Source organism: Somniosus microcephalus, chromosome 3 (assembly GCF_052327205.1).
Source record: "Somniosus microcephalus isolate GS21.2 chromosome 3, FLI_Smic_1.0, whole genome shotgun sequence".
NCBI lineage: Eukaryota > Metazoa > Chordata > Chondrichthyes > Squaliformes > Somniosidae > Somniosus > Somniosus microcephalus.
Window position 1 is genome coordinate 29,132,460 of NC_140989.1, and position 25,028 is coordinate 29,157,487.

At 44.0% G+C, this 25,028-nt stretch overlaps 1 protein-coding gene across 1 annotated transcript; it reads right to left on the bottom strand.

Annotated features, from left to right (window-relative positions):
• Positions 1-35: 35 nt before the first annotated feature.
• hnrnpua (heterogeneous nuclear ribonucleoprotein Ua) lies at positions 36-22,880 on the bottom strand. Its single transcript, XM_085979785.1, has 14 exons — positions 21,992-22,880; positions 17,446-17,572; positions 17,286-17,359; positions 14,073-14,212; positions 13,882-13,981; positions 10,129-10,241; positions 8,808-9,071; positions 8,078-8,197; positions 6,518-6,646; positions 5,882-6,050; positions 4,366-4,632; positions 3,300-3,508; positions 1,885-1,989; positions 36-385 (listed from the first exon to the last, which is right to left on the bottom strand). Exons 1-14 carry the CDS (start codon positions 22,791-22,793, stop codon positions 329-331), a joined length of 2,676 nt encoding a protein of 891 aa, XP_085835911.1. The 5' UTR covers positions 22,794-22,880; the 3' UTR covers positions 36-328.
• Between the last annotated feature and the right edge of the window lie 2,148 nt (positions 22,881-25,028).

Here is a 25,028-nt window from a genome sequence, read left to right on the forward strand (position 1 = left end):
GGTTCATTAATAAACACGAGCAACACACATAAAAGGACAAGTTCAGGGGGGGTTTTTTATTTGATAAAATTTTACAGAAAAAATGCAGAAACTGAAAATGTTTTTCATCCTCTAGAAATTGGAGGTTCACCACATTCCACCTAAACATTACAATTAAAATGTAAAAAAATAAAAGACACTTAAAAATCAATTAATTGATAAAGCTTCCAAATACGACCTGCAGGCACTTTGTTTTGGAATGTTTAAAAATCAAGATTAAAAAAGTTGACATCTCTTGGTTGAAGTTACAGCTGCGGTGAAACCGTTGTTGGATCACTCACTGCAGATCCTAGTAGTAGTCTTTGTTATACTGATTGCTGTACTGGCTCCAGAACTGTTGAAGTCGCTGCAACATTTGAAACAAAACAAAACGTGTGAGAATCAGAAAAAAACCCAAAAGAATTGCACCTTTCTGAAAATAAAAATCCAGAAAGGTTTTAAGTTTAAAAAGTGGGCATAACTAAGCTAGGAGTGGCATCATGAAGTGCACATAACCCTAGATGGCATGAAAAACGTGCCAAATGACCACTCCGGGTTCCCTTCCATTTCTACCTTTTGCGCGGCAGAGAGCCAGGGAACATGCTTTTTCTGTACAGGCAGCCTTCCGGTGACATTGTGAGGTTGAGCCGCCCATTGTTCGCTTTCCTAATTAGTGTCAGGGATGGCCATGGGCTCAATCGAGGCTCTAGCGCAGTACTGAGGGAGTGCTGCATTGTTACGAGGTGCCAGCCTTCAGATGAGATTTGAAACAATGGTCACGTCCAACAGCCCCCCCCCCCCACCAACATTAAAGATCTAATGCCGCGCTATTCAAAGAGGAGCAGGGTGCTCTCTCTGCATCCTAGCCAACAGTCCCCACCACCCCCAACTAGATCATTAAAAAGAGCCTACCTGGGTCACTCAACTCATTGATGTTTGGTGCTGTGCACAAAATGGCCGTATAACAGTAAGCGCACTTCAAAATAATTCAATGTATGTGAAATGCTTTGAGACATTGGAGAGGTGTGATAAGGTTCTATACAAATACACACTGCATTATCTTAACACACTGGAGACCACCTTCTACACAAAATGACTGTTCCTAGGGTACCATCCCAAGAGGACCTCCACACCTAGCAGCAGCAGACTATGAAAAGTATGACATCTATCCAGGGATAGTCTAGTAGCTTCAGCAAACGCAATAGTATTGAAGCAACAATTTATTCATTTGTTTATCAAAAAATGAATGCATTAGCAATGTCAGGATGACTATATCTTGCAGCAAAGAAGTATTTCACCATCAAAATCCATTTTAGAAGTTGCTGCTTCAGTCCGGAGATTCTCTCATTACAAGGAACCGGGTTTAAAATTGAAATACTAAATCATTACCAGTAATCTTTTCACCAGAGGCTACCGGACGGCATGTCCCACTTTTGCGCATCAATCTTCCCACTCTAAGCTGCTTCAAGATCCTCCATAATCTTTATTATTCGAGCACCCAATTCCCTTTTAAACTCTATTGCAATACGGCTAAACAGCAACCCCCTTCTGCATCAATTATCTTATCAGCACTCACCCTCACCATGTTCCACCCTAGTTTGATATCAGGTCGTCATTTAGTTTTTAAAAAAAGTTTTGAAGAGGCAGAAAACCTGCAGATGACGCCGTGCTTTTAAAGTATACTAAGCAGATACCAAATTCAGCAACAGCGCTTGACAGACACCTGTAAAAAGAACAGTTTTAGCCCAGAAAGCTGCACATCACGATCCATCAATGGAACAGTCACTGTCTGAAACAGCTTTTGCAGGGCTGCAGGTAAACGCGCGGTGTCTGCTGTTCACCGTCTTGGACTGTCTGGTCACTTACCGCCTGCTGCTGACGGTTCCAGTTCTGTTTGTAGCCCTGACCTAGGTTGTAGTTTTCATTTCTGTAGCCTTGGTTATAGCCACGATTTCCCCTGCCCCTGAAATTCTGTCACAAAAAAAAAGCGTTTTAGTCAAGAGACAGGTTTGCAGTTTTCTACTTGCCCCCTAAAACTCAAGGTGTATCCACAGTAATGCATATTGCACTGTTCAGTTGCACCATTTGGAGTTTTCCCAGCTACCTGTCGTGCTACACCAGTCATTGTGATTGAAGGGAACAGGCGTCATTAATAGTAGGAAATACCAGTTTTCCTTGGTATTGTATTGTGGGGCTTTGATCGGAAATGACTAATGTAGTGTAATGAATACATAGAGATACATTAATTGCCAGCTCCATTTCAACAGCAATGGTGAACAACACAATTCTCTCATTCCCATTGAAGGATGAACCACAGTGCGGAAGGATTTTCCACAGTCTAATCTAACCCAGTTTTTCTGCAAGCCCTCACTTTCTAAGCAGCATCACACAATCCTGCTTGGATATCCAATAAATAGTTAAATAAAGGCAGCAACAAACCTCATGGCGACACCATTTCAAAGTTTTATCTTTAAAGGAACAGCTTTATTCTTAAAGTTAACCACCATGACAATGTTTGAGGTGGCACTGGGTGGGAGGACCAATTACAGTGCAAGGCACACAGCTGGAAAGAGGAATGCGTACTGTGCATTACAAAGTCAGTAAGGAGGAAGAAATACTGTGCAATACATACAACTGGCGGGAAGAATAAGAGAGTCCCTACCTTCTAGTCTCAGTTATTCAGTGAACAAAAATAAGAAACAGGCAAGGGAAGCAAAGACTGGAGAGAAAGACCAAAAGGAAAACTGAAGAAAAAAATAACTGGTCAGTAACTGAGGTCTTGGCCAAACTACGGGAAACTCTCTGGTATCCGGCACTGACGGGACCAGGATGGTGCCGGTTGATTAAAAATTCTGGATGACAAAGAGGGTTATCTACCGAGGCTATTTTTAAACAAACAGTCAGACTCCTGTTATTGAGGTGTTCGGACTTCTGACAGTGCCAAGAAGCTGAGTAGTGGCAGTTTGGAGAACTACCCACACTGACTAACTCGGCCACAGCGGGAGACTCGGACTCGGCAACATTTCCGGTTATTGAGGTGTTGTTTTTGGAGTATGAATTTTGCCGGTTAAGAGAGAATTTTTGATATTTAGGTGCCGTTTAAACGAGAGTTTCCTGTATTTGCTTGATACAAACTTTGAAGAGCTTACTGGTACCCAAAACAGATTTATGGTCCTACAGAACAGAATAATTTAGAAGACTTGGGTAGTTTGCGTTTCAAAAACAGTTTGCCGCTAGACCGAATTATTTTAGGGACAAATAGCCCAAAATCTGTACTTTACCTGTCCATAGCCTCCTCGGTTGCTGCCTGGACCTCTGTGGGTGTCTGCTGCACCACCCCTGTGGTTGTAAGAACCTCCTCTGCCACTGTAAGAGGCTCGTTCGAGAAAACCACCCCTGTTGTAGCCTCCCATCGGACTGAAGCGTTGATTGTGAGCATAGCCACGATTCTGTTGATTTCCTCTTCTATTATATTGTCCACGGTTTGAACCTGTGTAGAAAAGGCAGAGGGTCTTGGTGTTATCACATTTCATTTCTATTTAATACTTCAATTAAAAACTTGAAAGGGAAATTTCAAAGGGCTATGGGAAATGAGCAGGCGACAGTGCTTTCAAAGAGCTGGCGCAGGCATGATGGGCCAAATGGCCACCTTCTGTGCTTACGATTCTATAATAAAAAGGTAACCTTGAGAAATAGTCAGTTTACAGAAAATGTGCTCCCTGCAGAAGGTATTTCTCCAAGGCATACAGATAACCAAGTTGATCCAGTGAGCAGCTGAACCCTACAAACTGGCCAGGTCTCACGTTTGATGTCTGATCTGTGCCGAATTCGGATCTTTGCCAAAGCTGCTACACAATTGGTGTTGGAGTTCCTAGATCCGGGAGGGGAAATTAATGAGGATTCCTGCTCCTGATCTGTATCCAGCAATCTCTCGCTGCACGTGTACTTGCAGGAATCGGGCAAGAACAAAATTGGGCTTTGGCTGCAATGCTCCCAACCCTATTAGCAGTTTGTCAAGGCTCACGCAAGAATCATGACTACTTGGACAAAACACTGATTTCATTGGTGCCCCTGGCATCCTCCAAAGCCCAAAAGGTTCGTCTCTTCAGAAGAGATGGGGAGAAAGCATAGACACCTAGTGGCCAGCGACGCTATATAAAATAAAACTGCACACAAAATTTTCTTCCAAGTATTACTTCTGGTCAGCAGTGATTGTAGGATTAAGTTTCTCCAGTGCGAGTACATGGGTTACTGTGAAAGAAGGACATTTGCCAACAGAAAGCACCCAGGTGAAACTGAACCTCAATCCATTTGTACAAACTTAAAAAATATATACAATTCCCCTACCGCCTCGATAATTCCCACGGTTCTGATATCCACCACGCCCTCCTCTCTGGCCACCTCTGTTGTACTGGTTCATTCCGCCTCGTTGACCACTTCGCCCCCGATTCATCCCTCTCTTCCCAGCATTGGTATTGGGCTTTTTCTCTGGTGGAAGGGCCGTTTTACTTTCCTCCTTGTATTGCTCAAGCAATTTCTGAGCATCTTCCTTCTGCAGTTCTGCGTAGCTCACCTCATCCAGAAAGTCACCCGCTTCGGGCAGTGCGAAGATACCTTGAAAAAACAGACCATCAAAAGTAAGAATCTGCACGGTGCAGTAGAAGATCTCTGCTTTAATTTGTCTGCACGTCCACAGTACCCTCCTTGGAGGAGCAGAGCACTGCAGCCACGTGACACCATTCCTTTTAATAAAACCTTCCTCGCTTCCCATTCTCCGACTCATGCTGGAGAGCAGCTCCATAGCACCAGCTGTCCTTTGCCACTTTTCTTCACATGTCAGGCTAGACAGAGTGTAAATAGACTACTCAACTGTGGGAAGCATCACAGCTGAGCTCTGTACTCACCCAATGTCCACGTGCATGCCTTTTTCCAGCAGGGACTCACTGAACAGCGGCAAGAAACCAAGGGTCCAAGGAGGTGCAAGAGCCACTCCAGCAGTATTATTTATCCAAGATCAGCCAACGGTACAGATCTGGCATCAAACATGGGATAACCTTGATCTGCATTTCTCAGAGCAATGCATTTTACCAACTGAAGTATCAGAGGAGCGCAAACAGAAGCTTGTACAATCCAGGAAAGCACCCTTTCCGTCTCCTCCTTCGATCCAGGCTGCACCTCACACTGAGCTCAGTGACAAAGGACACCAACTTTAAAAACATTTGAGAAATAAATTTATGAAGTTCACATCAAAAGGGAGTATTCTGGGATTTTTTGTTTTTTTTTTACGTTGGAATTACACCAGTGTGCAGCCCAAGTAATGAGACACAATATCCTAGCAGTCAGAACACTGACCGGATTCTTATCCCGGCACATCAGAAACTACTTTGTGTCAATGTGAAAGTGTTGGCTTATAAAATATCACACTAGACCAAAATTACAAGTTTGAGTAAAATAAACCATTTGTGAATAGCTGTATTGCATCAGAGTAGCTTATATAACTATAAGATCACTTCCGAAGCAAGACTTTTTTTTAAAATCAAAGGCACAAAACATTTTAGTTTTATAGCAGGCAAATAAAACACTCGAGTTAAATAAATCTCTAAAATTACACTTTACTAATATTGTTTTCTATGGATCAGAAAGGCCAAAAGATCCAATGTAATAGGTTACCAGTATATATATGAAAAAAATCCAAAAGGGGAAACTATACTTTTAAAAGGTTTGGTAAAAATACCAGGTGATTAATAGGTGCACTGTTGTACCACCAACACATCCAAACCATATAGAATAAGACTAGGTGTTCTAGCTTCCAAAGAAACCTGATCAAGGCAAGACCAGAGTTGCACTCAAATTGGATCTACACCTTTCATTTTCAGAACAGCATGCTCTGGGACATCCTTTCCCTCTTCCTCTGCTTTCTTCTTTGAACGCTCCTTATATTCTTCATCTGATGGGCAAATGACAACCGCTTTACGCTGGAAGCCTGCGAACAGGCACATCTTCCTTCTCTGTGCAGCTGCACACACATTTGTCTACACAAGAAAATTAAAAGTTTTTTTTGAAAAAAAAACTGTGCTTCTCATTTGAGATATCCAGGCACCCCCGCCCCTCCCATTCTTTCACAGCATTCCATCTTTCTTAAATTAAGCCCAGCATAGCGGATAGACAGCACTAGTTATTGTGCATTAAGTATACGATTCATTACAGCAAACATATTACAAAGAGGAACGGCTACAATAAGGAACGAAAGTGCAATTATACTGGGTTATTTGATTGTTTTCCTATTTAGCGAGAACTTAAGTGTCCTATCTCTAATCTGTACTCCAATATAAATTTCTTTAAATATATAAAACTGTGGCCCTAATTCTATCCTTTTGTCTCCCAAACACTCTGACCTATTTCATAGACCATATACAGGTACAAAAATAATTATACAACCAGTCAGATGGACATATCAATTCAATGTGTTAAATTAGGGAAAAATCAATTTCCCACATACCTGATCAAGAATATAGTTGCGCTTCTTGCGAGCTGCAATCTCAATAAACTTGCTCAAACACTGTGTAGCTTGCTGAATCAATGTAGTTAGTTTACCTCTGTCAGTCTTTTGACGTTTGAAGCTCAATACCTGAAATAGGGTGCAGAAGTTGAACAGAAAGCATCCAAGAATATTGTAAGCATGCACGTGCAGCAGGCGGTTAAGACGGCAAATGGTATGTTGGCCTTTGTAGCGAGAGGGTTTGAGTACAGGAACAAGGATGTCTTGCTGCAGTTGTACAGGACCTTGGTGAGACCACATCGAGTATTGTGTGCAGTTTTGGTCGCCTTATCTGAGGAAGGATGTTCTTGCCATGGAAGGAGTGCAGCGAAGATTCACCAGGCTGATACCTGGGATGGCAGGAATGACGTATGAGGAGAGATTGGGTCGACTGGGCTTATACTCGCTGGAGTTTAGAAGAATGAGAGGGGATCTCATTGAAACTTATAAAATTCTGACAGAACTGGACAGACTAGATGCAGAAAGGATGTTCCCGATGGTCGGGGAGTCCAGAACCAGGGGTCACAGTCTAAGGATAAGGGGCAAGCCATTTAGGACAGAAATGAGGAGGAATTTCTTCACCCAGAGAGTGGTGAACCTGTGGAATTCTCTACCACAGAAGGCAGTAGAGGCCAATTCATTAAATATATTCAAGGAGTTGGATATATTTCTTATGGCTAAAGGGATCAAGGGATATGGGGAGAAAGCAGGGACAGGGTACTGAATTTGGATGATCAGCCATGATCGCATTGAATGGCCTACTCCTGCTCCTATCTTCTATGTAAATTAAGACCAAACATTCTTGAAAAGATGGTTTTAATCTGTTCATAGATTCTTTCCTGGAAAGGCCATGGTAAGCTTTTGTTGTTTACAAGAATTTTTACTCGCGCACATTCCATAGCACTTTTCTATGTTTGTGCTGATATGCATGAACACCATTATTGACATTTGTACAGTTGCCATTTAGTTTGTGGTGCCATTTTACAAATAAACCATTGCAGGCATTCTGTGGTAAAACAACTTATTCATTTCCTCTACACTAAGCATCCAACTGCCACAGTAGAATCCTTTCCTTGTGCTTTAGGTTAATCCATTTCTTTTCCTAACACTAGTAAATTGCCCAGTCGAGGAATAGATATGGGAACAGAGAAACTCAATAGTGCCACCTACTTGCCGTAGGGTGCAACTACATTGTTACAGGCAACGGTTTACATACAGGATTTCCATTAAGTGTTTAGATAGGCAGTTTCAATGTTAAATTATGGAATAAAAGCGTGACAAAAAAAAACACAACCAAAGTTGGATTGGAAGTGCGCGCATATACATGCTAATACATACATCTTTACAGTTCAAAAGAAAAGTAATTCATACTCATAGCACTTTGAGGTGCATCTGGGAGACATCATAAACAAACAGCGATGTAAATCTGGTTTGGTCAGGAACAATTCAATTCTTATGCAATCAATCTTATTTTATTTGCACCCACGCACATCAAAAAGGTAAGTTTCTCAAGTATCTCACCTTCATTATATCCATGATGTTGTTTGTCCCCAAAATGTTATATTTGCCCGGGTACTCTGCTGCATGCTTCGAAACCCATACTGATTTACCAGTCCCAGGCAAGCCAACCATCATCAAAACCTAAAACAAACCAACCAGTCAACAAACAACATAATTACAGACTAATTCAAATATCCCCATCTAAACTGATCACTAATAATTGTTATTGTTGATAGTTAATAAAATATTTATTGCAGACTTCACTTTGCATTGCGAATCTGTCACACTTCTATATTTCACTATAGTTTCTAACATACACACATGGCATTACTCAGTGACTTCTGAAGTGCAACATCTAGGTGAGAAAGGAAGTACAAGTGTGCTACTGTATATAGGAGACATTTAATATATTAGATATATCTAGGGTGGGTTAAGAGAACAGTAACTTTTTAAATGGAGCATTGCAGTATCAGGTGTGGAATCTAACCATGTTTTAAACACAGGGGAAACTTGTATGTCAGATATTGTAGAAAATGGAAACCCTACGTATGAAACAGCTCTTGCTACTTTTCAACATTGAGTAGATTTGTTAGGTAAGGGTATCAAGAGATCTGGAACAAAGGCAGGTAAGGTAAATGGAGTTGAGGTACAAAGTCAGCCGTGATCTAATAGAGTAGGCTTGAGGGGCTCAATAGCCTACTACTTTTGCACCAATATCTAAAAATCAATGATTTTAAAATATCACACATACTTCACATTCTGCTTTGGTTTTGGGTCCCTTTGGCCCTCGTACACGCTCCTCCAATGAGACTTGCTGAATGAAGGTGAAGCCTTCAGGTACAGGAAAGTATGGAGTCTCCATCTGTCCAAAATTAAACTCGACTGCACAATTGTGACACAGAACATGCGGAAACAAGGCTCTGTCAGCGAGATTGTCTTTCCCAATCTTAAATGCAACACCCAGATCCTGACCGTTCTTGGAGTAAGAGACTTCAATTTCATCAGCATCAAAGTTCTGTAACAAAAAACACACAAAATAATGTTGGGAGCGCTGGCAGAGCTTCCTGCAGAGAGCAAAATTCAAGTGGACTGACTGCAGTCCACAGCTACTGCAGAACAAATTCTGCCACCCATTATTTAATACCCATGCTGTGCCGTGAACAATGTCCCGGTTAAGCTGTGCGGCCAGTCCCGCGCAGGTCGCTCCGCGGCTTTTAAATGGAAAATCCGTGCATGGGTAGAAATTTGAATGGGCTGCGCACCCCCCAAAAAATTAAGAGGGAACACTGGCCACGAGATCTGTCAATCATTATACCAAACGCAGGATTAAAAATCACCCTGATTTTCTATAAATCCGAGAATGTATTAAAATGGCATCATCAAAAAAATCCTGACTGGATTACTGATCCTCACTGTGAAACGTCGATCTCAGGTTTAGGACCTGTAATGCTCAGTTCTTGATGTTAAGTATACGTGCAAGTAGACATTTTTAAAAAGCTCCTTCCACGAATAACCGCCCATATATTTTGGGGATTTCCTTTTAAATAAAATCCAATTCATTTATTAATTTTAAGACCTTGCACCCTGATAAAAATGACATCATTGGCATAGAAGGATTACTGAACCCAATGTGAAGAAGCTAACTAAATAAAATAATAAAGTGGACACTGAATCATCTTTCAATTTATCACCATCTACTAATGGTAAATTGGCAGTCAAATGAGCGGGTTCGTCGATCCCTTCAAGCCATAGAATCATAGAAAAATTACGACACAGAAGGAGGCCATTCAGCGCATCATGTCCGTGCCGGTCAGAAAAGAGCTACCCAGCCTAATCCCACTTCCCAGCACTAGGTCCGCAGCCCTGTAGGTTACGGCTCTTCAAGCGCACATCCAAGTGCTTTTTAAATGTGATGCGAGTTTCTGCCTCTGCCACCCTTTGTCACCCAATGTTATTTCTACCCATTTTAAGATTTGAAAACACAGCGGAAACGGTGGAATAAAACAATACAATGCAAATGGGAATCTTTTGTTGGTCCCGATGGCGAGATTCCCGATAAACAGTTAACTTACAAGAAAGCAACCAATCACATCATTCTCCCCAAATTTTTCACCATACTCTTCGGACTTGCAATTCGAACATTTTGCTCCGTTTCCGGAGTACCCAATGGAAAGTTCTTCTTCCCCTGAAAGCAAGAGAGTTTTATATGATTTAGACCCCTCAAGCAACCAATGCTGTGTAAGTTAGAGAGCAACAAACAGTATCCCAACAAAAAAACTATTGGAAAGAAAATAAAATGGCAGCAACGCTGGAAATACACGGGCCACTCAGTAGAGAAAAGGCAGGTTTACCCTTTGGGAGTAGACCTCTCATTAGAACTGGTTACGATTTGAATCGCATTACAATTGGTGTAAAGCAAGAATGGGAGGCAGTGGTTAGGTACACTGAATACAAGATAAAGCACACAAGTGGCCAGTCATCCCAGAGTTATCAGAATCGTTGCATCATGCAACTATCAGGACGGTAGAAGGCGAACTAGATAGACCTTGGTCTTTCTTCGTCCAGCAATTCCTATGCTCCTAATTTTAGTAAAGCGTAATGAAGACATCCCTCAACATTTCATGTCACCACTTAATTGTGCACAAGTTATTCAAGCACACAAATTATTCCCACGTGTATGCAAATGTACATAAATGAAAACCCATCGCAGGCATTGTGTAAACGCAGCTTCGTGGAGGCAACAGGAGCATGGAGCTACAGCCGATACCCCAAACTGACGGGAAGGACCTGAAATGGGCAGAAAGGAGAGAGAATGTTCCAGGATTGCCGTAAAATTCTCCTTTCCTCCCGCAGAAGTGGCAGTTTTACCCCCTTAAGTGATAAACTTTCAAAGGGTCTCGGGTCACATGCTATCTTCACGACGGTGCTTTGGGCCAGAAACCCTCGAGAACACTGGACCACCGCTTGGTTTCAGGAGCACACTCGGAGACCATGCCGATAGCTGGATAAAACTGCATTGTTGGGCAGACCAAGGCGGAATGCCTCATGTGAAGAGGTGGAAATGCTGTTACATTGGCAGTTTATGAAAGGTGGGACGTCTATGGTGAAATCCCATCTGGGGTAATTATACAACACAACGTATGTAAACTCGAGTGTTGCTTTTGAAAGGAGAGCAGGCAATCTACATGTGCACAGATGATAAAAAGTGTGGAAATAGGAAATCTACTAATTGATTATCCATGTGATCTGTGCACAAAGATTTTCTGGGTCAAATACTGATAAAGGTGAAACTGTTGCGGCGGAGAGACAGTTAGGGAGACCATAATAGCAAAGAACTATCAAACAAAGGGAAGGATAGGAAAAGAACAAACAAAACCAGGAATAAGCTATTAGAATAGAAAGCATCTTGCTGTCCTATACTTGGCCTGGGACGGCATGATTTAGAGAGACTGGGTAACTCAGAAATATCAGGAAAAATTCACCAAAAAATTATGTTGATGAGGGCTGATTTCTAAGCGAAAGAATTCTAAAGAATGCGATCGCTTAAACACAAAAGGTCAAAGAATATCAACAACGCTGCATCGGTGAAACCAATTAGACAGAACAAAGAAAACTCTGCGTGTCCTGGGACTCAGGTATGGTCTCTGTAGGGTTGGCTGCACATTTGATTAATGTATGGTGATTTGCAACATTACTTTGTTGCTGCGCTGTAATTATTTGCCTAAAAAGTACACAAGCACACCGAAGACATCAGAGATGCTCCGAAGAGTATTAAATGAAAAAAAAAGGAACAGGGTCCTAGTGATCATTGTGAAAGTCCTCAGGCTCAATATTCTACAAGACTCAAAGTCTGGCAAATGTTCCCAGTAGCTATAAATCTAACCTCCAAATCAAGGGAACGACGAATGCCCGAAATATCCAAATGTCTCACTAGTTATGGGGAAATAGAGGCAGAGAATTAAGATACAAGAGTTGGCATAGCACACTGTCTCACACTATAAAACATTTGTGCATTAAGTAATATGGGTCATATCAGGTTTTAAAAATTTGAGAAACCAGAAGCCCCTCAAACTTTAGGTGTTGAATGACCCACTAATGTTTTTTAGATGCACACAGGTTACAAATCATTTAACCAATAGAATGCACGTTGAATTTGTTTTAAAGTGTTCTTTACAACCTGATATATGACCCATATTATTTAATACAAACATTTTATAGTGCGAGACTAAGTTGTGCTAATTCACTGTCTCTATTTCTTTTTCCTCCTTCAGTGTTTCTTTCCCATATAAATATGTTTCCTGTATTAACCACAGCAAGCAACCTCCCAATTTGCTTTTCTTGAAGATATGCACACTTACCAGGGCTCAGTCCACCGAGCAAGCAGACATTCTTTGCTTGAGCCGAGACACCGAAAAGCTCACCAGGTGGCATCACAACCACCTCACCGAACGTTCACAAACCTGCACGCTGCAGCAGATGTCACTGGATTCCAATCACAAGCAGAAACTCAAGTTCGATTTTTTTTTTGTGGAAATCCACCTTCGGCCTAGGACATTAAAACCAAATTGGAGCACCTGACACCAGCTAACTCAGTGCAGACTGAGACTCGGACCTTGAATCCTCTGGTCTATGTTGCTCAGTCACACACTGCCTTTACCAACCAAGCCATCTGGGAAGTAGAAATACCAACACAACATTGCCTGCAATCGAGTACTGCACAACAAAACTAGAGGACACACAATTCGACTTATTTTCATTAGGCGAGGGATCTCCGTGCTGAGAGTTCCCAGCAGGTATTATTCAGGTTAGCTTTTTTGTGTCAAAGCAAACTAGAACTAGCCCTCAAAATGGCAAGAAAATTAAAAAAAAATACAAAGTATAAAGTCTTGCACTCAGCCACATGCTGTTCTCCAAATCTCAGGCTCCCTGCTTGCCCTATTTTGCCGTCATTGGTGTGTTCATCAATGAGAAATGTTAAGTGTTTGTATTCCCATTTTTAGCACGGAGTATCAAGTACTCCCAGATTAGATATAACATAGTTAGATGGACTGCAAACATCGCTCTATCCTGCTCCAACAATGTACTATAACCCCATCTAAAGAACAGCTTTCTTCACGACACCAGGACATGTTCCACCTCCCTCGGTGTGGCCTATGAACAATTAATGTCAAATATGGGGCAATTCTATGCTGCACATCCCACTTAGTACTGGATTGAAACTGCCCATCATTTCACAGTACACCCCCCCCCCCCCCCCCCAAAAGAGCCTGCTAACTCACAAGTGAAAGAAGAGTGTCTAACATATTGTACTACCCACAACCATCACTTGGGGATTTTTAAAAAATCAGAAACACTAACAAAAAAATCCCGATGTAATCAAATTGTCTACATAATGGGAAACACAACGTTCTGCAACACTGTTTATCTTTTCACAAAATAATCATTATTAGATTCAGCATGTGGCTCCATTTTTGAAAAGCACCAATGAAGCCATTGCAACATAGTTCCAAGTCCACTGCCACATGGTGACTAGCAAGTAAGCTGCTGTAAACTCCACCATAAAACCTCTCCCTTCCCAATACTCCATCAAAAAAATCACACGTTAGCAAGTCACATTCAACTGGCTTACTACACACCCAACAGGTGAGCAATGTTTAAGCCTTGGATGGAGAAGGAAATGGCATTTTAATACAAATCAGGCACCCTCAACAGAAATGGTTGTGCATTTTCACCTCTATTAGTGGGTGAAGAGATAGAGGGGGTGGAGTAAAGGATTGGGAGCAGGGGCCGGGGGGAGGAAAAGAGAAAGTTGAAAATAAACTCACCAAGTAACATGCTGTAGGAAGCCAGCGACCAGCCAATCCTCACTTCATGTGGGTCAATCTGATCTGGTGGCAAATGCTTAACTGGTATCTTCTCAGTTACCTGTTGAGACAAATGTTAAAGCCAAGGTAATACTATCATAATTTTGGTGACTTAAAAAAAAATTGCTTACAAAATTACATCAGACATTTACCTTCATTTCAAAGCAGATTTTGCCTGTGTTAGCTCCGTAGGAAGCTCTTCCTCCAGCCCAGAGGTAGGCAAATCCTTCCATAGTCAGGGGCATCGCGCCAAAACGATCTCTATTGATCTTAAAGTGCAAATCGCAGTTGTCTGTAAAAGAATATGGCACCTGTGAGTACAAGCTACCTAGCATAATAGGAAGCCCATTGCTAGTACACACTGACAAGCATGTGTGTATTTAACACAACGGGGACATTTCCCACTGGAACACAAACTGAAGATAACGTTACGCATCAACTAAGCAAATAATCAACTACAGTACCAGATCACGGAATAGAAACTACAGTGTAACAAGACAAAAGGGAGGCAAACTGAACCTAAAATCACATAAAAAGGTGATCTGTACTAACTAATATTATGCTGCTTATTTTACAATGGAATCAGTACAGCAGAGGGACTAACGACAAGAACATTTTGATTTGGTAACATCTATCTTTTCAGGGACTAAACGGCACCAAAATAGACTGGAGCTCTAGAGTATTAACAACTCTCGGGCTCCAGATATTTTTAACACCCACACAAGGATGGTAGACACTAATTTCCTTCTCCATCCAAGGCTAAATACTGTTACGCAATCATTGTGGCATTAGACAAACTGAAAGGACATTTTTTTAAAGCAGTTTTTTTTTTTTTTTTTAATTGCCACACTTTATACTGCTTTAAAATCAGTTGAACTATGCTGCAAGACCAAGGGATTTTTCCCAATAAATAATTAACTTAGCTACAATAAGTCTTTTTAATAACATATTAAAATGGATGCCAGATGAGACGACTAACAAGGAAACTAACTGACTAAATTATATTAAGTCACAAGCTTATGCTTGGGTGGAGGAGCAGAAATGAGCTAGTGGAGAGAAAGTGAAACCCAGCTTTCCTATAAACTTTTATCATGAGCGATGATTACTAACCTGCACACATGCCCCAGCACACAATATATCATACATTAGAACTCCACCCCCACCCCATCTTGTCCTCCCTTCTTTATGGTATTGCAATAAACATCACCCATCAAAAGCCTGCGACACTTGGTAACAAACCAGTAAGAACTTGTGAACTGTTTTATTTACTCTCTCATTCCCCTTCCCTGTGTATGTGGCATGCTCAAAAAGCTGAACATACCACAGGGAGTCAGAGAACGCTTATCCTACGGCTATGAAGGGAAAAATACATTTTTACTTCCAGAATTTGAATTGGAAAAAAACTTTTTAAAAAGTGAATGCTAAAAAGTGAATGCTGTAACTTTAACATGCATTGTCTCCCCATAACTAATACTGTGTTGACAGATGACATCTGTCATGAACATTACTATAATTATGGCAAAATTCCAGGACATTTTTAGCCGTGAAGAATGAGCTGTTTGCTGAATTAAAAGCATGCCATGTCATTAGAAAGGCCAAGGATTGTGGACCGCTATAGTAGCAATCGCAGACCCTTCTTTGGATATGCCAGAAGCCAAGAAATGGTCCTTAGAGACTTAGCGGGGCAGGTTAGCTTTGAGGACAAGGATATGCCTGAAATGTAAATGAACACCTTGCATGCTTTCACTGTTGAAAACAATAAGAACATGCCATTTATGTGCTTCTAAATTTGATCCAGAAATGGTCTTAGATTAAGACACCCGTGGCTGATCAGGCGACTGGACTTGATGCCATGTACCCAGAGAGCTAAAGGACACAAGATCTGTTATGCAAGCCATGTGTTCATCTGTTTAAGAGTTCCGAGGCCTAGGCTAGTTCCAATTGACTGAAGGGAGTTATGTGGTTCCAATATTTAAGAAGGGCGAGAAATCAGAAACTAGGAATTATGGATCTATTAGTTTGACGTTCGCTGTAGGAAAGATGTTGGATGTTATGATCAGCTGGAGAGGTCAGCAATTACTAGAGAACCCCAGCATGGCTTAAGGAAACAGAGGCCCTGCCCCACTAACGTGACCGAGGAAGTGACCAAATTAATGAATGATGGCAGTCTAGCGTGAGTTGTACAATGGGTAATGGAACAGTATAGGGACCTGGGGGAGGGGGTCATAGTTGATAAGTCATTGAAGGTTCACAGGTAATGTAGATTCACAGGTAATGTAATGAGGTCAATGGATAAGCGAATACTGTTTCAGATCAAATGGTTGGGAATGTACAATATAAAGTTACTACATTAAGCTGAGGGATATGTCTGTTCAAGTCTTCAAACATGCTGGGGAAGAGTTGGGGTCTGGGTTAGATACAGGAGGGTGACCAATGCTACCCAGGCTTGGGGCTCTGGGTAATCAGGATAGGCTCAGTTACTTTCTTTGGAGAAATGCAGGCTCAGAAGTAGATATGAGAAATGAACAGACTTGATTCTATCCAACTGCATACATTATTTTAGATACAGAGAGATGGCAGGAGTTAGGGCATGCGTTTGAAATACATAGGCAGGTTCAACGACATTAAACATTTCTCTCTGAGAGGCATCATCCTCTGGAACAAATATATATAGGGATGCAAATTACAAAGTGGCTGGGAATAGAGCCAGGGGTTACAAGAATTTCCTGGAGCTTGTGCGATTGCCCTAGGAGAAGAATTTCCCCAAGAGTTTTTCCTAAATAGGCCTCTGATTTTTTTGCCTCTCCCAGGAAACTGCATGACTTGGGGAGGTGCCACAACAGTAGTAGGTGGCTGCATCATGTCTCATTGTGGGGAGTTCTGTGGATGGTGTGGTCTTTAGGTCGATCATATCTGCAACATTTGACATCAGCAGCAATTCTTCACAAGTTCCTGGTACAGGAAACTTTGTGCTATCCGGCACCGACGGGACCAAGCTGTTGCAGTTCCCTCAAAACTGCCGGACACACCAGCGTTAATGTTGAAGCATACGGAGCTTTTCATCTCCGTATCTGACAACAAACACTGTTGCTTAGCAACAGCTTCTAAACAGTCGGCCCGTACCTTGGAAGCGTCTCTGTAGCTTAGCAACAGCTTCAGAGAGACTTTCCAGAGCCTGACTGTTGGGGGGAAAAAAAGCCACGAGATGAAAAAAAATCTAACAAAACGGCTCCTGATTTTTGCCGGTGGCTCGAGCTTGCCGGACACTTAGCCTCCGGATAACACAAAGTTTCCTGTAATTCAAATTCCCAACTGATCCCATTTTTAGAATGCACGTGCTACCAGATTTACTTAAGATCACTTACATGTATCCAGGGCAACTACAGTATCATCAAACTCCTCCTCATCTTCTTCCACAGGTGGTTGGGGAGACTTAGACCTGGAAACAGCCATACATACTGGTTAATAGCTTGGCATTAAACAGTAGCAAATTACTATGAACTGATAATATATAGTTAATCATACCGCCGATATTTGTTTTCTTCGATATACTCATAGTAGCCACGTCCATGGTCTTCATGAGGTCTCTTGACGCCTCTGCGATTTTGCTCTTTACTCTTATCAGCTGTCTGTTCAACCTGGCTCTCTTTTCCTACAAAGGAAAGCAGGTTACAAACTGACCAATATTGGCTCCAAAAGCAAGATTACAACGATTTCAGACCTCAGTGATCCACTAAACTGGGGGAGGGGTGAAGAGATCAACATACAATTTATGTATAAACTATGTAAGGAAATTAAACATGAACATAATTCATAAATATGGGTATTTCACGATTGACCTCATTTGGAACAGTTAAAGTATCACCCATGTAATTCACTAGGACGTCAATGTGCTTCCTTTAAATACATTTCAGGTTACTACACGGAGCTAAATCATTGTTCACACTACAGGGGGAAAAAGTATAAATGGCCTTTTAAGTTTCACTCTTGCAAAGCAAATTTCTGCAACGTGCACACAATTACAGAAGAATTTATTGGCTTAATGTTAACCACTGTAATACTCTTCTGCAATTTAGAGGATATTTAACCCATGAACTGGATTATTCATAAACAGAACCTTTCCATTAGAACACTACTTCTCATTGAAAGGATTAAGTTATGCATCTTGAATTTTCTACACAGCCAGCTATCTGGTAAACATTCAGCACAGCCCTTCTAAACAGCTCAATTGTTACCACTGCTTAACTACAAATTCTTGTTTTACTGCACATGAGAACTTTTCAACAAAGTCTTTTTTTTGGATCAGCTCACTGCAAGTACCATGCCATTATTTAAAATAAAAACCAGCCAAAGGCAGTTCTCCAGTGCCACCCTCCACAGACCTCCTCCCTCCCACCCCACACAATCGTGCAGAGCTCATCACCTCCACTCTGCTGATGGGGGATGTCAAATCAGTACCAACGAGTCACTTAGAGAAGTTCCCTTTGCAGAAACTATATGTCTCAGATCAACCTCAACTGTACCAACATGACTCCTCACCCATCGATTCCTAGACCAGACACACCGATATCTCTGAATTAGAATCCTGATTTAGGGACAGATTAGCACCGTGGGCCCATACAGGAAAAGGTTTAAAACTGCCCAAATTCATGTTATAGTTGCAGAAGAGAGACTTTCATCCACTGTCATTTTCAGATTTTAGCCTTTGCTCCAGAAGTGACCCAGTGCACCACTAAATCCCCATGCATTTGTAATTTTTTTAATACAATGTTACAGTTTGCACCAACATTAATATAGAGGAACCCAAGGTGCTAATTTACTGTGCATTCATGCCACAAGTTTAGCATCAGTGCAAAGCAGCAGACTGCCTGCTCCTGGCCTGGACTCCAGCTTCAGACAGCATTTACACTATAAACACAGCATCAGTACAAAATGAAACCGTTTCTGCACAGATGCTAGTTATTTTGTGAATGCAGCCGAAGTATTTCACAGAATACTTGCATTTGGAATAGTTTCCTCCCTCGCTACTTTATTCCTCGGTGGAAACGGGCTGACGAAACACCCCTGCGGCATAAATAGGACAGCTCGGTCATTGGGAGATTGAAATGGGACACAAAGCTGCTTCCAAAAATAATTCTCGGCCGTTAATAAGCAAGTCCTGCTGTTAGCTTGAGACCAGCTGCCCAGTTTAAACTGTTCAGTATTAGTAGAGCACCAAAAGCAGTAAGTAAATTTTAGGGTGGGGGTGGGGGCAGGGGCAGGGGAAGAGCATGGTAAGCATCACAATGCTATTTAAAGGCAGGTTACTGTCAGATCGACCAACCAGGTTACATTTTAATACTTTTAAAAAGTTCACCACAAAATGAAATCTACTCCAAAAACTGCTGCATCTAGCCCAATTTGGGACACACTAAATTGTTGGTTGATTTTTGGTCCTTATTTTTTTTAATTTTTTATTTTTTAATTGCAACCAAAGTAATGCAAAAATGGTCCAAGAGAACATGTGGACAACTCACTAAACTCAACAACACAATGAGCATTTCCACTTCAGACTGATTAGTTGAGATTTAGAAGTAATGCTTTTTAAACTTTAAACATAAAAAGGTTAGCTGATTTAGATCTCTACTGTAGTATAGAAGTCTCATATAACAGCCACTGCAGCCAAGTTCAAATGCTGGCTCACAAGAAGCAACCTGCCCAGAATGGAGTAAAACTATGGGAGACCCTCTCAAGACTTACACCACATGGGCTTGATAATACACGAGAGTACAACTAGACCACCTGGGCATTTCATAGACAAGTTTTTCTTTGAACCTGAAAGCTCTCAAACACTCAAAATAGACCAGCCCGAATAGAGCTCTGTGCATAAGCAGTGAGCAGCTATCTTCGTCCCAGAGAATTGGATTCGCAGCCAAGCAGCATAAACAAGATGCAGCTGGCTGCAAATCGATATTGCAATGACTGATCAGAAGTCTACTGTAACGTAGCCTTATAACTGCATTCTTCGCATACTAGCAAAACAGCCATCTTAAATATTGCTTGTTTCTTCAAATCTGGGCACAGAGCAAACTCAGCTTTTGATTGATGCAGCAGCCTTTTCTCGGATGGAAAAGCGTCCACTTTGATCTCAGCTGTATTTCCAAATTATAATTTGACAGCCAGTGTCATCACACACACACTTACTGTAGCAGCTAAATTGTTTATGAATGGCTCTCCCGTGGCATTGCTCATAGTACGTAGCATGCCATGCTGCTTTACAATGACAGGGCTGTTATATTGTGATTCCATAGTCTATCATTCTGCTGCTGAGATGCAATTAAGACCACGAAGTATAATTTAAATAGATATGCCCTGAGCTCAGTTAGGTGTTAATTGCCGCCGGTGAGGGAACTTTGCTGATAATTCCCAGTTCAGGAGCAGTTAGCATGAAATTATCTACTTTTAAAAAAAATATAGTCTAATATTTTTAAGTGGAATGAACATACCTGGACTTTTAGATAAACACCCATCTAGCAGAATGTTAAGCAGGGTTAGAAACAAGATTGAAAACTATTAGGCCAAAGATTACTCTTTTTTTTAAACAAATACAAATTTTGCTATCTTGGGGTTTAAACCTGAACTACTTGGCATATTTGTGCTGCAGCTCTATAGAGACTGTATTGGTACTCATTTTCTACTTGCAACCAGCATCCTCAATCTACAGCTTCTGACATGGTCAAGCACACCACTCCAATGCCTTTGCTTTGTTGTCTAGCTCTGTGGGACTGACTTTGCATGGCTCCATCCTCATCTATATGGAACCCAGGGCATATCTATCAGTGGCTTCTCTTCCCAACCCCATGTCAGCTCTGGAACTGCCAAGAACTCAATCTTGGCCCTAAACCTAGAACTTATCTCCATGCAACATCACCCACACATATAGGATCATATTCCACATGTATGGCACTAACAGCCAGCTTTACCTCTCCACCACTTCTCCCACTCCCTCCAATGCTGCTTGGATGATATCCAGGATTTGGCTAAACAAGGGGAAGATGGAAGCTAGCGTCTTAACCCCCCCGCCCCCCCAACCACAAACCTCTACTATTGCCACAGACTCCCTGAACACCGTCTCAGACCGAATCAGTCTTTGCAACCTGTGTCCTGTTCAACCAAGTTTCAGCTTCTGACGCTGTGTCCACTCCATCACAGGGACCTACTTCCACCATTCAATACTGACCACCTCTGCCCATCCTCCAACAAAACCATCATACAAATGCCTTATCTGATGAAAGGCCAGCGACCTGAAACGTTAACTGTTACTCTCTCTCTCCATAGATGCTGCCTGATCTGCTAAGTATTTCCAGCATTGTCCGTTTTTATCCTAGAAATCAGCTTAGAGGCCTCCAGCATGGGTGCAGAAGGGGAAGGTCGGCACATCTGACCTATTTATTGGAGTTGGCTACAGATCTGGTGTAGAAGGGATGTTATCTACATGCAACCAACACCCTCAATCTACATCTTCTGACATGGCCAAGTACACTATGGATTTATGCTTCATTTGGGTGGAGGTGGATTATGTCTTGGGAATGATTTTTCTAGGTTATGTTAAAAGACGCTATATAAAAATGCAAAAAAAGCTGTTGCAAAGTTATTTTTGTTCTCACATGCCAATTCCCCCCTCCCCTCCCCTCCCAGGAGAGTTTGCTCACTCCCTTTCCTACTCCATTTTGCTTTCCAATCTCTCCTCCATTTTCTCTCTTCTGCTGACCCTTGCTCCACATTCATCCCCCCCCCACCCCAATTTTCCCATCCATCTCCAGGCCTCCTTTTATTGCTGCTCTCCCTCCCCCCTCACCTTGTCTCCATGTCGAACACGCGCGCCCAGCCAGCAGCCTGGGCCCAATGGAGGCGAGGCGCGCCGCCGGAAGTGGCGGCCCTGAGGCCCACATTTACCGTTTGAAAAAGGGGGGGGGAGGAGGGGAAAAAAAAGAGCGCCTTAAAGTCCGGGGGGGGGGGGGGGGAGAGAGAGAGAGAAATGAGAATAAATCAAGCCCCAGGCTTCTGTCCCTTCCCCCGGGGGGGGCCCCACCTTTACTGGAGTGCTGGGGGGCCGGGGCGGCCGCCTGCTGCTGCTGTTTCTGTTTCTGAGCGGCCGGCGGATCCCGCGCCTCGCTGTCCCCCAGCTCCATTGTCTCCTCTCCTCCCGCTCCCTCCTGCGGCTTGGCGAGCGCGGCCTGGGCCTCGGGCTCCTCCGCCATCCCGTTCTCCTCCTCCTCCTCTTCGCCGAGGCCGCTTTCGGCTCTTTTGGGCTCGGCTTCCGAGTCGCCGCTCTCGGCGGCGGCCTCCTCCTCCTGGTTGGCGGTGGTTTCCCCTCCCCCTCGGGCGGGCTGGGCCGCGGCCTGGTTAGCGCTGGGAGGCGGGTTGGGCTCCCCGCCGGCTTGGGCGGCTGTTCCTCCTGCTGCTGCGATTACGGCGGCCGCCGGCTCGATCAGCGGCCTAGCAGCCGCCGGCTCCCCTCGAGGAGCGCCATTGAGTCCCGGGCCCGACGGCTCAGGCTCGGCTTTGTCTGCTGCTCCGGCCGCCGCCGCCTGTGGCGGTTCCTCCTCCTCTTCTTGATCCTCCTCATCTTCCTCCTCCTCGTCGTCGTCGAGCACCGACTCGGGCGGCTCCTCCAGGTTCTCCCCGGCCTCTCCCTCGCCGTTCTCGCCGGCTTCCTGCAGCCCTTCCCCTTCCCCCAGCTCGGCCTCCTCGGGCTCCTGGGCCTCGCTGTCGAGCGCGTCCTGCAGCCGCTCCTGGAGCTCGGCTTTCAGGCCCTGCACGCTGAGGCCCCGCTGCTTCAGCTCGTCCTTGAGCTCGGGCACCTTCAGTTTCTTCACGTTGATGTCGCTCATGGTGGCGGAGTCCGCTGGGCTCGGTCCCTGCAGCAAGGCTCGGCTCGGCTCAGCTCACCCACCGCGAGGCGTCGCGCGCACTCCGTGCGGCCAGCGGCGTGCTACCGTAAATAGCCGAGTGTGCGCGCAGGCGGGGGCCGCTGCTGAATTACCAAGTAGCTGCTGGAGCTACTGGATTACCAAGTGTCTGCTGCTGGATTACCAGGTAGCTGCTGGAGCTACTGGATTACCAAATTGCTGCTGGTGGTGAAGTACCAAGTGGCTGCTGGTGGTGAAGTACCAAGTGGCTGCTGGTGGTGAATTACCAAGTGGCTGCTGGTGGATTACCAGGTAGCTGCTGGAGCTACTGGATTACCAAGTGGCTGCTGGTGGATTACCAAGTGGCTGCTGGTGGATTACCAGGTAGCTGCTGGAGCTACTGGATTACCAAGTGGCTGCTACTGCTAGATTACCAAGTGGCTGCTACTGCTAGATTATCAAGTGGCTGCTGGTGGTTAATTATCAAGTGGCTGCTGGTGGTGAATTACCCAGTGGTGGTTGCTGGTGGTGAATTACCAAGTGGCTGCTGGTGGTGAATTACCAAGTGGCTGCTGCTGGTGGATTACCAAGTGGCTGCTGCTGGTGGATTACCCAGTGGTGGTTGCTGGTGGTGAATTACCAAGTGGCTGCTGCTGGTGGATTACCAAGTGGCTGCTGGTGGTGAATTACCCAGTGGTGGTTGCTGGTGGTGAATTACCAAGTGGCTGCTGCTGGTGGATTACCAAGTGGCTGCTGGTGGTGAATTACCAAGTGGCTGCTGCTGGTGAATTACCAAGTGGCTGCTGCTGGTGAATTACCAAGTGGCTGCTGGTGGATTACCAGGTAGCTGCTGGAGCTACTGGATTACCAAGTGGCTGCTGCTGCTGGTGGATTACCAAGTGGCTGCTGGTGGATTACCAAGTGGCTGCTGCTGGTGGATTACCAAGTGGCTGCTGCTGGTGGATTACCAGTTGGCTGATGGTGGATTACCAGTTGGCTGCTGGTGGATTACCAAGTGGCTGCTGGTGGATTACCAGTTGGCTGCTGGTGGTTTACCAGTTGGCTGCTGGTATTTTACCAAGTAGCTGCTGGTGAATTACCAAGTGGCTGCTACTGCTAGATTATCAAGTGGCTGCTGGTGGTTAATTATCAAGTGGCTGCTGGTGGTGAATTACCCAGTGGTGGTTGCTGGTGGTGAATTACCAAGTGGCTGCTGCTGGTGGATTACCAAGTGGCTGCTGGTGGTGAATTACCCAGTGGTGGTTGCTGGTGGTGAATTACCAAGTGGCTGCTGCTGGTGGATTACCAAGTGGCTGCTGGTGGTGAATTACCCAGTGGTGGTTGCTGGTGGTGAATTACCAAGTGGCTGCTGCTGGTGGATTACCAAGTGGCTGCTGGTGGTGAATTACCAAGTGGCTGCTGCTGGTGAATTACCAAGTGGCTGCTGCTGGTGAATTACCAAGTGGCTGCTGGTGGATTACCAGGTAGCTGCTGGAGCTACTGGATTACCAAGTGGCTGCTGCTGCTGGTGGATTACCAAGTGGCTGCTGGTGGATTACCAAGTGGCTGCTGCTGGTGGATTACCAAGTGGCTGCTGCTGGTGGATTACCAGTTGGCTGATGGTGGATTACCAGTTGGCTGCTGGTGGATTACCAAGTGGCTGCTGGTGGATTACCAAGTGGCTGCTGGTGGTTTACCAGTTGGCTGCTGGTGGATTACCAAGTAGCTGCTGGTGAATTACCAAGTGGCTGCTACTGCTAGATTACCAAGTGGCTGCTACTGCTAGATTATCAAGTGGCTGCTGGTGGTGAATTACCCAGTGGTGGTTGCTGGTGGTGGATTACCAAGTGGCTGCTGCTGGTGGATTACCAAGTGGCTGCTGCTGGTGGATTACCAAGTGGCTGCTGGTGGATTACCAAGCGGCTGCTGGTGGTGAATTACCAAGTGGCTGCTGCTGGTGGATTACCAGTTGGCTGCTGGTGGATTACCAGTTGGCTGCTGGTGGATTACCAGTTGGCTGCTGGTGGATTACCAGTTGGCTGCTGGTGGTTTACCAGTTGGCTGCTGGTATTTTACCAAGTAGCTGCTGGTGAATTACCAAGTGGCTGCTACTGCTAGATTACCAAGTGGCTGCTGGTGGGGAATTACCAAGTGGCTGCTGGTGGGGAATTACCAAGTGGCTGCTGCTGGTGGGGAATTACCAAGTGGCTGCTGCTG

What these genes read in the sequence shown, in the direction of transcription:
- hnrnpua (XM_085979785.1), bottom strand. Translation starts at nt 22,793, where the DNA reads ATGAGCGACATCAACGTGAAGAAACTGAAGGTGCCCGAGCTCAAGGAC. An exon ending in GAAGAAAACAAATATCGGCG is followed by an intron (nt 17,360 to 17,445) that starts GTATGATTAACT and finishes GGCTGTTTCCAG; the next exon opens with GTCTAAGTCTCCCCAACCAC. An exon ending in AAACCAAAGCAGAATGTGAA is followed by an intron (nt 8,198 to 8,807) that starts GTATGTGTGATA and finishes GGTTTGTTTTAG; the next exon opens with GTTTTGATGATGGTTGGCTT.